The sequence below is a fragment of the Danio rerio genome, chromosome 17 (genome assembly GCF_052040795.2).
Source record: "Danio rerio strain M-AB ecotype USA chromosome 17, GRCz13ab, whole genome shotgun sequence".
Lineage (NCBI taxonomy): Eukaryota > Metazoa > Chordata > Actinopteri > Cypriniformes > Danionidae > Danio > Danio rerio.
This window is the reverse complement of record NC_141037.1, coordinates 12,866,925-12,879,801: the sequence shown is the minus strand read 5'-3', so window position 1 is coordinate 12,879,801 and position 12,877 is coordinate 12,866,925. Positions and strand designations below refer to the sequence as shown.

The 12,877-nt window shown below is 33.3% G+C and overlaps 1 protein-coding gene across 2 annotated transcripts in view; it reads left to right on the top strand.

Moving 5' to 3' along the window:
• smyd3 (SET and MYND domain containing 3) overlaps window positions 1-12,294 on the top strand; it is a 330,446-nt gene extending 318,152 nt beyond the window's left edge. For both annotated transcript variants that reach the window (NM_001423732.1, XM_087289366.1), the window contains 2 exon segments: window positions 10,625-10,733; window positions 12,042-12,294. In NM_001423732.1, the coding sequence (NP_001410661.1) occupies window positions 10,625-10,733; window positions 12,042-12,143 (211 nt within the window). In that variant the 3' untranslated portion in view covers window positions 12,144-12,294.
• Window positions 12,295-12,877: the final 583 nt, after the last annotated feature.

Genomic DNA, 12,877 nt, shown 5'->3' with positions numbered 1-12,877 from the left:
AGAACTGTTATATGTATTTATATATATATATATACTGTACACATATATACAAACACACACACATACTTATACTGTAGTTAAGGTGATATTTTGATCTTTGTGATCAAGATTGTTCTCATGATCTAGAGAAGAGAGGTCACGAAAAACAGAGGCAGAAGATTCTTTCATGTCTACATGTTCATGAATTCAAATAGGCTATTTAGGAAGAACACAGCCATTCTGCTTTTATGACTGTTGTTTTACGGAGATGTAGAAAATACATCCATTATTGACCGTTTTTGGTTCTGATCACTGAGCAGAAGGAATATCGCGGCCTCTTTATTTTATACACTGTAAGTTGAACGCAAAACATATTTGGACATACTTAAAAATGTATGAATGTGTTTTTATAGCTGAAATGTAAAACAATTTACTCTGAAGAAGATTTTAGTGCTAAGTGGCGGATTTTTCATGACTGGGGAAGTTTAATGGAGTAGTTTGGTTTAGTTTTTAAAGGGGTAAAACTGTCATTTCTATGTTTTCAAGCAGGTTTCCCAAACCTTCATCAACAAGTAGTTAGCCCCGCCTCATGCACACACCATTGGTTGATCTAATAAAGAGGGGTTATGCAAAAACTGCATCCAAAAGCTTAGAGTGTGACTGGACTTCTGATTTCAGACAGACTTCTGAAGTAGAATTTATATTCGGACGTGCCTTGATGTCTTCCGGACATGAAATGCTACCTCTCAACACAACGATTTAGAGCTTTAGCACACACCCATAGTTATATTTCTCTCTTAACAAGTCTTTATTGCCATTGATGGTTTTATAAAGAGCCTTTTACATCCATTTAATATTTTTAAACCAAAAAAAGGCTTTTATAGTGAAAATGTTGCTTTATATTATTACATTGCCAGATTCCAGGAAAAATACAGTAACTTACAAACATTAGTAACCCAGTGGTTACTATGTCAACACGTCATAAAGGAAAACATGTCAAAAAACATGTAAAAAATGCAAATAGATTTGATGTCAGTTGACTACCTTTGATGTCAAAACGACATAAAATTTACATCTAACATTTATTCATTCATTTATTCATTTTCTTTTCAGCTTATTCCGTTTATTTATCTGGGGTCACTACATAGGAATGAACCACCAAATTATCCAGCATATGTTTTACGCAGCGGATGCCCTTCCAGCTGCACCCCATTACTGGGAAACATCCATACACTCTCATTCACACACATACACTACGGACAATTTAGCTTGCCCAGTTCACCTATAGTGCATGTCTTTGAACTTTTAGCATCAAAAACCGTCAAAAATCAATCACAGGACTGTCTTGTAATCGATTTTTTACATGTTTTTTTTTACACCAATGTCAATTCGATGTCATTTTGACTCAAAACTCCAATGTAAATTTGTAATAGAATCTTTCAGCTGAATAAAACTTTTCTTATATTATAATACTTTTTTAGTTATTATTTTGGTGGTCAAAAGTGCATCATGTCAAATGGACCTCAAATAGATTAGCATTTTTGATATGTTTTTTGAAATCATCCTTGATGTCAATTTGATCAAGGTGCCGGCTAGAAAATAACATCGGATCAATCCAATTTTAAATTGTCCACCAATTTCATTCATTCATTTTCTTGTCGGCTTAGTCTCTTTATTAATCCGGGGTCACCACAGCGGAATGAACCGCCAACTTTTCCAGCAAGTTTTTTTACGCAGCGGATACCCTTCCAGCCGCAACCCATCTGGGAAACATTCACACACACACTCATACACTACCGACAATTTAGCTTACCCAATTCACCTGTACTGCATGTCTTTGGACTGTGGGGGAAACCGGAGCATCCTGAGGAAACCTACGCGAAGGAAGGGAGAACATGCAAACTCCTCACAGAAACGCTAACTGAGCCGAGGTTCGAACCAGCGACCTTCTTGCTGTGAGGTGACAGCACACCCTACTGCGCCACTGCCTCGCCCCTTGTCCACCAACTTTCCATCTGAATTGAAAAATTTGATGAACATGAAGTCAGGACAAATAAATTCCTGTGACAATAAAAACAAAAATGTATACAATATTAATCAATTACCTAATAAAAAAAAACATTGTTCATTACTAGTGCTGGGCAAAAAATAAATCACATCCAAAATAAAAGTCTGTTTTGACATAATCTAAGTGTGTGTAGTGTTTATATTTGTTATGTATACATAAATACACAAAGGCATGCATATTTTAAAATAATATTTAGATATAAAATATATCCATATATGATACAAATTATAAGTTGGTGGTTCATTCTGCGTTGGCGACCTCAGATTAATAAAGGGACTAAGCCAAAGGAAAATTATTAAATAAATATTATGTCAAAACAAAGCTTTATTTTAGATACGATTAATCTCAATCAATCTTTTTCCAACACTATTCATTATGCATCAAATAACTATCATCAATAAGTTGAACATTTTCATTCAGCTTTAGAAATGTGTACTCCACACATTCTCATCAATATTAAAAAGGCTATAAATGACAGATCAGACATCGATTGCCTGATCATACGATAAGCAGTCTTGCATGAAGCGCAGCATCAGCAGCACAAACAGCCTTCACGTTGTCTCGACTGCAGCTCAGAGAGAGTTACTGATGTCGCATGACAAAAGCACTGTTAATGCATGGAGATGTAAGCTGCAGATTATGGCATGGCAGCTTTGTTAATGTGCTGTCATTGTCTGTCAGCCAGATTAATGATAAAGGCTATTGTCTTTCCTGGGTGCGGCACTTCTTTACAGCTCCCCGACAAGTTGCCGTTTGCCGAGGAGATAGAAATCACAATTTAATATTCCTCCAAAGTGGCCCCGGCAGAGACTCGGCTCTTTGTTCTTGGTAATGATCCAGCGTGGAGATGAATAGAAGGGCTGAGCGAACACTAATGGGAGTGTTAACAGGTCGCCGCTCCTCCTCTGTTGCTACAGAAAAAACAGAAGTGCTATTCTGATGGTGATAATTGCTTTATCCATTGGCTGCCCAGAATAGACCATTGATGGACAATGGAGGTCAATAGAATATAGTGTTTATTTATACGTGTTGATTTTTTTAAACTTTGTGAAATCCACTGAATCTATATGTTTGTTTGTTTATTATTATTATTTTAAAATGTATTATTATTATACTTGATTTATTTTTTTAAAATGTAATTTATTATATTTATTGGTTTTATTTATTTCATTTCTTATTGTTTGTTTGTTTGCTTTTATCATATTATTTGTATTTTATTTATTCATTATTATATGAATTAATAATATTATTATATAGCGCTATATAAATGTAAGGAATTATTGTTAAATATTAATACTATGAAGCAACATATATATATATAAAACAGGGCCCGAAATTTTATCTGTGCGGACCTCAAAATATATTTGGGAGCATTTCTGCGAGTGCTTAAAATTGTTGTGTGCGACCAGTTTTTACTGCAAAATGTTCACCACATGCGCGGATTCAGGAGACATTCACGCAGAATGCATCTCTAAGTTCTTTGTCTGCACTCGAAACGCAGCGCTCAGGAATGATTTAAAACAGTTGTCATGTGATCTTACAGCAGTAAACAAAGCCAAGTCCGTAATGCCTGCCCTGTCTTCGCGCTCTTCTTATTGGCCCACCACTGCTCTAGCACTGAACGCGAATGATTGGTTAATATCAGCTGTCAATCACTCAGTTATTGCCTTCTGGCTTGGGATGACAGGGAGAGCTACTAGCGCGAAAAATGGTAAAGCGCTGAAGATGAGAATGAAGGTAACACTGACAGATTTTGTTTTAGAAACCATGGCATCTAAAGTTATAATAATGACACATCTTAGTAGTGATCATGTGTTGAATGTTAATCCCCCATCTACACTTTTCCAAGAGTGGATAAAAGACTTCCGTTGGCTTTAAGTCTACTATGAAAAGTCTGTGCGATGGAATTTTCAGGTAACTGTTTGCCACATCTAGCACGAGAGCTTCAGATTAATCCTTCATATAATCGGCAGATGCTGTCCGCCGTGAAAGTGGCAGCCATATGTCAAATTTAATACACGTACACCATCGCAAACGGGCTTACACTGAGTAAACTAATATCGATACTCCTAAAAAGACCGGTATGGCTATTACCATGACGTATGCATATAATAAGGTACAGTACATGTCAAAAGCATCAGTGCAATATCAGACAGCACTTGTGAGAACAGCCCAGTTATACCATTAATAGATTCATTCAAGCAGTGCGTGTAGGGCCGGTGAGCGCTCCGTGTATCTTTTGATCACTCAGTTATGTTATAAAATGTATTTTCTTGTGATAACGGGATTTCATTGAGACATATTTTCCTCATGCTTGCATATATATATATATATTTTGCTTGTTAGTTTGATTAGTGTTGACTTCAAATGCAATAAATATGTTTGTTTAAAACTTGTAGTAATGTTGCTCATAATTAGTGGGTGCAACTAAATTTTGGCTGATGCGCCTAGATTTTTTAAGTTAGGAGCACCGGTGCTACCAAGTTAAAAGGTTAATTTCGAGCCCTGTATATATATATATATATATATATATATATATATATATATACACACACACACACACACAACCATACATACTCATTCACACACATACACTACGGACAATTTAGCCTATCCAATTCACCTGTAACGCATGTCTTTGGACTGTGGGGGAAACCGGAGCACCCGGAGGAAACCAGCCACAACCCATCTCTGGGAAATGTTTGTTTGTTTGTTTATTATTATTATTTTAAAATGTATTATTACTATACTTGATTTATTTATTTAAAATGTAATTTATTATATTTATTGGTTTTATTTATTTCATTTCTTATTGTTTGTTTGTTTGCTTTTATCATATTATTTGTATTTTATTTATTCATTATTATATGAATTAATAATATTATTATATAGCGCTATATAAATGTAAGGAATTATTGTTAAATATAAATATTATGAAGCAAGACAAAATATTTTCACCACTCATAATTATACGAATTATTGGTGATTTAGCACCAATATTAACTGATCATAATAAAGCAGCAAACCATTATATTATAATGATTTCTGAAGGATGGTGTTATACTGAGGACTGGAGTCATATTGATTGAAATTCAGCTTTGAATCATAGGAATAAATCACATTCAATAAGAAAACATTTATTTAAAATATTTTCACAATTTAATACAGTTTTACTGTATTTTTTGATCACATACAGCATTTTGATCATTTTCTTTTTCAAATATTTACCCAAATGATGTTTAACAGAGCAAGGACATTTTCACAGTGTGTCTGATAATATTTTTTTCTTCTAGAGAAAGTCTTATGTGTTTTATTTTGGCTAGAATGAAAGCTGCTTTTAATATTTTAACCACCTTTTTAAGGTAAATAATATAAGCCCCCATGCATAAGCAATATGTTTTAATCATCTAAAGAATAAACCATTATACAGTGATTTGGCTAAATACCCTAACTTGTCTAGTTAACCAAATTAACTTAGTTTGAACGGAAATTGTGGAGGAAATAAAAAGAAGCAGCAAATATTTCAGGAGGGCTAATAGTTCTGACTTTAACTGTAAATGCAGCCTTGAACAGAATGAGCAGAACTAGCTTCCTCTTGCTTTTTACTACAAAGACGTCAATTTTCATGTGCAAGTAACATGGTACAATGTAAACAATCGGTCTCCAGAAGAAACAGAGACATAAACAAACTAATAACCATTCCTAATTTAACACTATTGTGTCAGTGGACTAAATGTGCTCTATGGGATGTTGTTCTGAGGACTCTTATCTTTCCAAATAATTAAATGTGTACTCCATATTTAATAAGAGTTTTCTGAACAACTTACACAAATTTAGCAAATACATTCTTCATGAGCTTCCCATGGAAAAACAACTAGCTACAATGGTTGCTTGAGGATTGTAGCTTTAGACTGATGTATAGTTTGTCAAGATTACTCAAGTTCTTTTTGATGTAATCTATTCATAAATGATGTGCAAAAACACAGCGCCCCAGTGCATCCACGTTCTGATGCTGGCTAAGAGGCTAACACATTAACAAATCATACTGCTTTCAAACTTTTGGAAGGTAATGTGTGTATGTGTGTGTGTGTGTGTGTGTATACATATATATTGCGAAACCATTTGTTTTTCCGACAGTCCTATAAATATTGACAAAACATCATTTCACATCAGCAGCTTTCTTCACTTACTAAGAGCATTTGTCCTTGTGAAACTATTTTTTGTAACATCTAAAGAGTCTTATATTTCTAGACATTTTTACAACTAACAAAATCACCAGGGTCTTTAAAACGAACCCGAGGAGCTTAGAGCATCAATCTCTACTATTGGTTGACCTTGACAGTACCAGACTTGCAACCCATGACTATAAAAAATCCGTACTAGTTGATGAAGACTGTCACGGGGCGTCCCAGCAGAGGAATATTTCACCATTACAAGTGTGTGCAGGCAATGACTGAGCTCCTCTACAGAAACCCCTGAGAGTTTTGAAGAAGTGTAAACGCTCATCTTCATCATTGCTTTTACCGTCAAGGATTTGACCTTTAAATGAAAGTCAGTCAAGGCCATGAAGATGAAACGCAGCTTTCGTTCACTGAGTTATGAGCTGGAACTCAAACGAAACAAAAATGCTGCCCCATGTGAGTTTGATTTGAACATTAAATCATTTTGCCATGAATATTCTGGAAATACTTAAAGGGTTAGTTCACCCAAAAATGAAAATTCTGTCATTGATTACTCTGCCTTCACTTGTCACTTCAATCTGTTTGAGTTTCTTTCTTCTGTTAAATATAATTTGAAGAATGTGGAAAAAAAGTAGCCAGCATGTCATAGCACAGGTAGTGGTGGGCAGAGTGAGGCTTCATGAAACACTGAATGAGTCGAATCGATTGCATCGAAGTTTCGAAACCCGTCTCTACAGTGGTCATTTTTATGTATTGCACTGGAACAGCTTCAGAAAAGAAACCATTACACATATTGAAGAATCATACCCCACGTTGTAGAGTTGAGGTTTCAAGTGATTATGAATTGCTTTAGTCACATGACCTGGTGTTTCGAAACCCCTTTAGTCATGTGACCTGTGGTTTTCAAAACACTTTAGTCGTGTTACCTGTATGTTTCGAATCACCTTAGTGACGTGACCTTGGTGTTTCACATCATGCTTTGAGACAGTGCACTTGCACTTCGGAATCTCGACACTGTGTCAAAACCTCAGTTTCACGTCAGCCATCCCTAAGTACAGGGTAACCTTGGGTCCTTAAAAAGTGTTTAGATGTCTTAAATAAAGTTTTCTTTATAAAAGACCTTAAAGTTGAATTGAATTCAGCTTTCATATACCTTAAATATTGTTTGGTATTAAAAATGTCTTAAAATGTCTCAAGTTGAATGCTGTAGACACCCTGTTGTATATTCTAGTATGAACTGCTATTATCAATGATTACCAGTTTACATTTTTCTGAATATAATAATTATACATTGAATAATGAACATTGATACTATTAAAAATAAATAGATAAATTATATATATATATATATATATATATATATATATATATATATATATATATATATATATATATATATATATATATATATATATAATTTATACATTATATTTTTCAGAGTTTCAAATAATTGTATGTTAGTAATTGTGTTTTTGTAATTTGCATTGGTAAATTTATTTATTAATTTATTTATTTTATAATACTTCAACTTTGTTTTATTTGTCAAAGCATTTATTTATTTATTTATTTTTGGTTAGTTTTAGTGGTCTTAAATTAAACATAAACTGGTATTAAAAAGTCTTTAAATGTAACTTGTTTAACTCTGTAGACACCCAACTATTTTTTCCAACTATTATTATCAGTGCTTACCAGTTTTCAACTGAATATAACATATAATATTAGAAAACTTAACTTAATCCTTTTAAATTATTTTGTATATTAACTTGTGTAAATGGGGTGACACTGTCACCTCAAAGCAAGAAGATCACTGATTTGAGTCCCGGCTGGATCAGTTGGCATTTCTGTGTGGAGTTTTCATGTTCTCCCTGTTTGCTTGGGTGTCCCCCTGGATGCTCCAGTTTCCCCCACAGTTTAAAGACATGCGCTATAGGTAAATTGAATAAACAGAATTGGCCATAGTGTATGTGTGTGAAAGAGTGTGTATGGGTGTTTCCCAGTACTGGGTTGCAGCTGAAAGGGCATCAGCTGTGTAAAACATTTGCTAGAACAGTTTTCGGTTCATTCCGGTGTGCCAACTCCTGATGAATGAAGTAAGCCAAAGGAAAATTAATGAATTAATGAACTTGTGTAAATTGAAAATATCTACAAGGTTTTAAAGTTGAAGATGCAGATTATAAAAAATTCAAATATTTTTTAACCTTGCATATAGACTTGCAGAAGAAGACCTCCAGAATCGAAAATAGCCACTTTTAAACAGCATTATAAAGGAACTTTAAAGTAATGGAAGTAAAATGGGGCTGGAGTTGATCAAAATTCTGTGAATGTAAACTATTTTATTTTATTAAATATTTAAAAAAACTGCTTTTATAATTAAATTACCCCAAAAATTGTGTGTGAAGTATCCCTTTCAATTATTTTGTATATAATTTTTTTTTTAAGTGTAAAACATCTACAAGGATTTAAAGTTCAAAATGCAAATAAATGGAGTTTTTGTGTACTAAAACGAAGATCTGAAATGTAAGCCGTCAACCAATCACAACAGACTATGCTATGATCTGACTAATCAAAGCACAGCAGACTCTCATAGAGGCGGAGTTTAGAGAGACCAGATTCTTAAACCAGCCATGTCAGACACTGAGAGAAAAGAGCTGATGCTGCAGTGTAGATTATAAGAAAACGAATATTCTTTGACCTTGGATGGATGTAGACTTGCAGTAGGAGACCTCCAGAACCAAAAATAGCCACCTTTTGAACAGCATAATTGGGGCACTTTAAGGTCACGGAACTAAAATGGGGCTGGAGTTGATGTTAAGTCTGATGAAAGACTCCAAATCCTCATTTATTCTTATCTTGTGCTGTTCTGTGCTGTCAGAAGAGGGCTTTGTGACTTTACGGGCTGGTTTTTGGAGGGTCAGACAATCAGGGTGTCTCTGCTTTGGCCGTCTCAGCATTGAGGATCACCCGTAAGCCTGGCCCGCTGCCCTCGGCTCAGTGCGGATGAATGGGAAATGTGGAATAAAGGCTTTTCTTTCTTGCGCAGCTGACAGAGAACATCAGCCTCACACTCCTGCCTCTGGAATATATGCTGATGTAAGCATGTTTCCTGCCAGGACTACCACTGTTCATCTCATGCACTCTAAACACAGCAAATTTAAAAATACAAATGTACTAAAAGGAAATTTTATTTATTTTGAGGCAGATGGAATCAGGTGATCAGGTTTTTTCCACTGGCAGTCTGGTTTATTTTATTTTATTTTATTTTATTTTATTTTATTTTATTTTATTTTATTTTATTTTATTTTATTTTATGAATCACTTATTTTTTGTATGCTTTGTGTTAACTGTAATCACCCTGTCTTCAGCTAAACTTTTTTGATTTATTTAATTTATTTTTTCCATCGGTGCTTTGTCTGTTAATTTTATTTTATATATATTTATTTATTTATTTTTTTAATTAATTGTTTAACTTTTTATTTTATTTTAATTTAATTTATTTTATTTTGTTTTTATAATATTTAATTTCATTTAACTTTTTATTTTATTTTATCTTATTTTATTTTAAATAAAAAACAATTCAATACAAATAAAAAGTTAAATAATAAAATCAAATGTATAAAATCAATATATATACATATATTTACACGTAATGACATTGAGGTCTAGCATTTTTGTACAGGTTCTGATTTAATGTATATTTATTTGCTAATTTCCTAATTTAATATTTGATAATGTTTGTAATAAAAAACAGTTTTCTTCATTTTAGTCTTCGGAAAGCCTAAAAAAAATATTCTTTTCCACTTTAAATGTTTCCACGAAACAAAACTGCTGTGCAAAACGATACTGATTATGATGTAGTAGAGAGAATGATGTAGTATTTTATTTATTTATTGTTCTTTAAATTAAAAAGAAAACATATGTTTTCTTATGTAATCATTTTAAGTATGTTGTATAATTTTCTTTATTAAAATGTTATTGTTTGTTTAAATGTACTCATTTTAATTTTCTTAATATTTTATCTTTCAGTGTTGCAAATAAATATATGCTATTTGTATGTATTGTTATTTGCTTTAGTAAATATTTCAATTTAGCTTTTTTTTCCAGTTTTAGTACTTCAATTTCAACTTCAGTTGTATTACTTCAACTTTATTTGATTTATTACATTCCACAGCGAAATGAACCGCCAACTTATCCAGTATATGTTTTACACAGCGGTTGCCCTTCCAGCTGTACTGGGAAACATCAAAATATGTACAATTTGTCAAAAAATATGAAAATAAAGTGACTCTGATGTGCATGTGAAAATGCACCAGAATCAAAATCATTAATTTTTAGTAAGCGTTAGTGAGCATTTCTTCTGCAGCTGTAATATTAATGTTATGTTTTTTTCCTCCGTCAGGCTGTACTTCAGTGATCCTCATCCGTCCAGGGCTGTGGAGCTGCTGCGGGTCGGGAAACTCCAGCATTTCCTGGGTCGACTGGAAGAGGCTCGTGGGAGCTTCACTCAGGTCTGTTATCATCTGCTCTTTGGCCCTTTAACCTACAGAAGAGACTTCAGGAGCGTAATGAGGCCCTCAGTGCCTGCAGTTCAGCTCACCACTGTCTGACGCCTGTCTAATCACTGAATCCACCAGTCTGTCAGTTTATTTTATTTTATTTTATTTTATTTTATTTTATTTTATTTAAACTTTTTATTTCTGATTGTGTTTAATTTTATAATTATTTTTTTATATTATTTCATTATTTAACTTTTTATTTCTAATGTAATTTTATTTTAGTTATTTTTATTTTATTTACTTTAATTATTTAACTTTTTATTTGTACTTTAATTTAATTTTATGATTATTATTTTTATTTTATTTTATATTATTTAATTTCATTATTTAACTTTTTATTTTTCTTTGATTAAATTTGTTTAATTTAAATTTAATTATATTTTTTTTAATTCAGGATTTAACTTTTTTATTTATTTTATTTAATTTATTTTTTTATTTTTTTTATTTTAAAAAATGTGGGCCAAAAAAAACAGTCTTCATTGGTGTTATAACAACTATGATCAATAAAAAATTTGCAAAAAATGCTCCAATATAAAATTGCAAAAAATGCTTTATGCTTAATTCATGACCATAAATAATAATGCCTTATGTATGAAAACCCTGCATAAATATAGTAAAAGGCCCCAATACTTTGATTATAATATAATGTAAGGCTTATCGCACTGTCGCTTCACAGCCAGAAGGTCGCTAGTTCGAGCCCCGGCTGGGCCAGTTGGTGTTTCTGTGTGAAGTTTGCATGTTCTTCACATGTTCGCGTGGGTTTCCTCAGTTTCCCCCACAGTCCAAAGACATGCGCTATAGGTGAATTGAGTAAGCTAAATTGGCCGTAGTGTATGTGCGTGAATGCGAAAGTGTATGGGTGTTTCCCAGTACTGGGTTGCAGCTGGAAGGGCCAGACCACACACCAGCTGATTGGTGGAGAGGAGAATATAATATAATATAATATAATATAATATAATATAATATACAGTAATATAATATACAGTAATATAATATAATATAATATAATAGTGTTATATAAAAGAATAGAATAGAAATAAATTGTATCTTTAATTTGACCTTTTATTCATTATGAAAGACTATTAATATATGCCACATCACTTCCATTAAAACGAACCCCGTCACACACTTTGCTGTAATCCCACAGTAACATCACGACTGTCTGGACTCTCCCAGCTCACGTTTCAAACCTGTAAATGAGTTTTTATATCTCTGTAACAACAATTTAACTCAAATCAAGGTCTCTCTTGTGCTCCGCAGGCCTACAGTATCATGTCAGTGACCCATGGGGCGGCACATGCCCTGACTAATCAAGTGCAGAGGAGACTGAGCGAGTGCCAGGCTGAGCTCAACACGCTCTAGAAAAAAAAAAAAAACACATGGAAGTTGTCAGTTCCTCTAAATGTATTAGATATGTGTTTGAGAACATTTTGTGATTTTTGTTATTATATTATAGAAAGGTCTGAGCATTTATTCCCAATTTCAAATAAAAACACTGTCATTTATAGCTGAACATGTCTAGAAAACATTTCTTCCAAATTTCAAATGAAAACAGTTATTTAGAGCGGAACACGGTCAAAGACTATAGAATACACGTAGACATAGACATGTCACTCGTATAGTTTTAAATGGGAAAAGGTGTAACAGCAAAGTCCCTTTAAGGCAAGTAATTTCTCACCACGACTGTCTTTGAAACTGTTTGCCGAGCTTACGATTACATTACAGATTTAAAATCACCATAAACCTAAACAACAACTGTCTCATAGGTTTCATTTCTAAACATCTGAATTAAACAAAATCGGCCTATTTTTATGGCAAGCTAATGCGCATGTACACTTGAAAGAAACAAGATCATGACACCAACCTCATTTATGGCTGTGTTACAACTGACGTGATCGTCTGATCACCCTGCTCTTCTGAAGTAATACACAACTTGGTCTTGATGGTGAGTCTCCTCCAAATATGACGGCAACTCTTTGTTTACAATTTTGGTGCTGTCAAGTGATGTGCATTTGACAGGACAGACTGTACCTCGAGTTCCTTTCATACAGATTACAAAACCAGAAAACTTTTGTTTTCAAGAGTTCTTGGTAAAT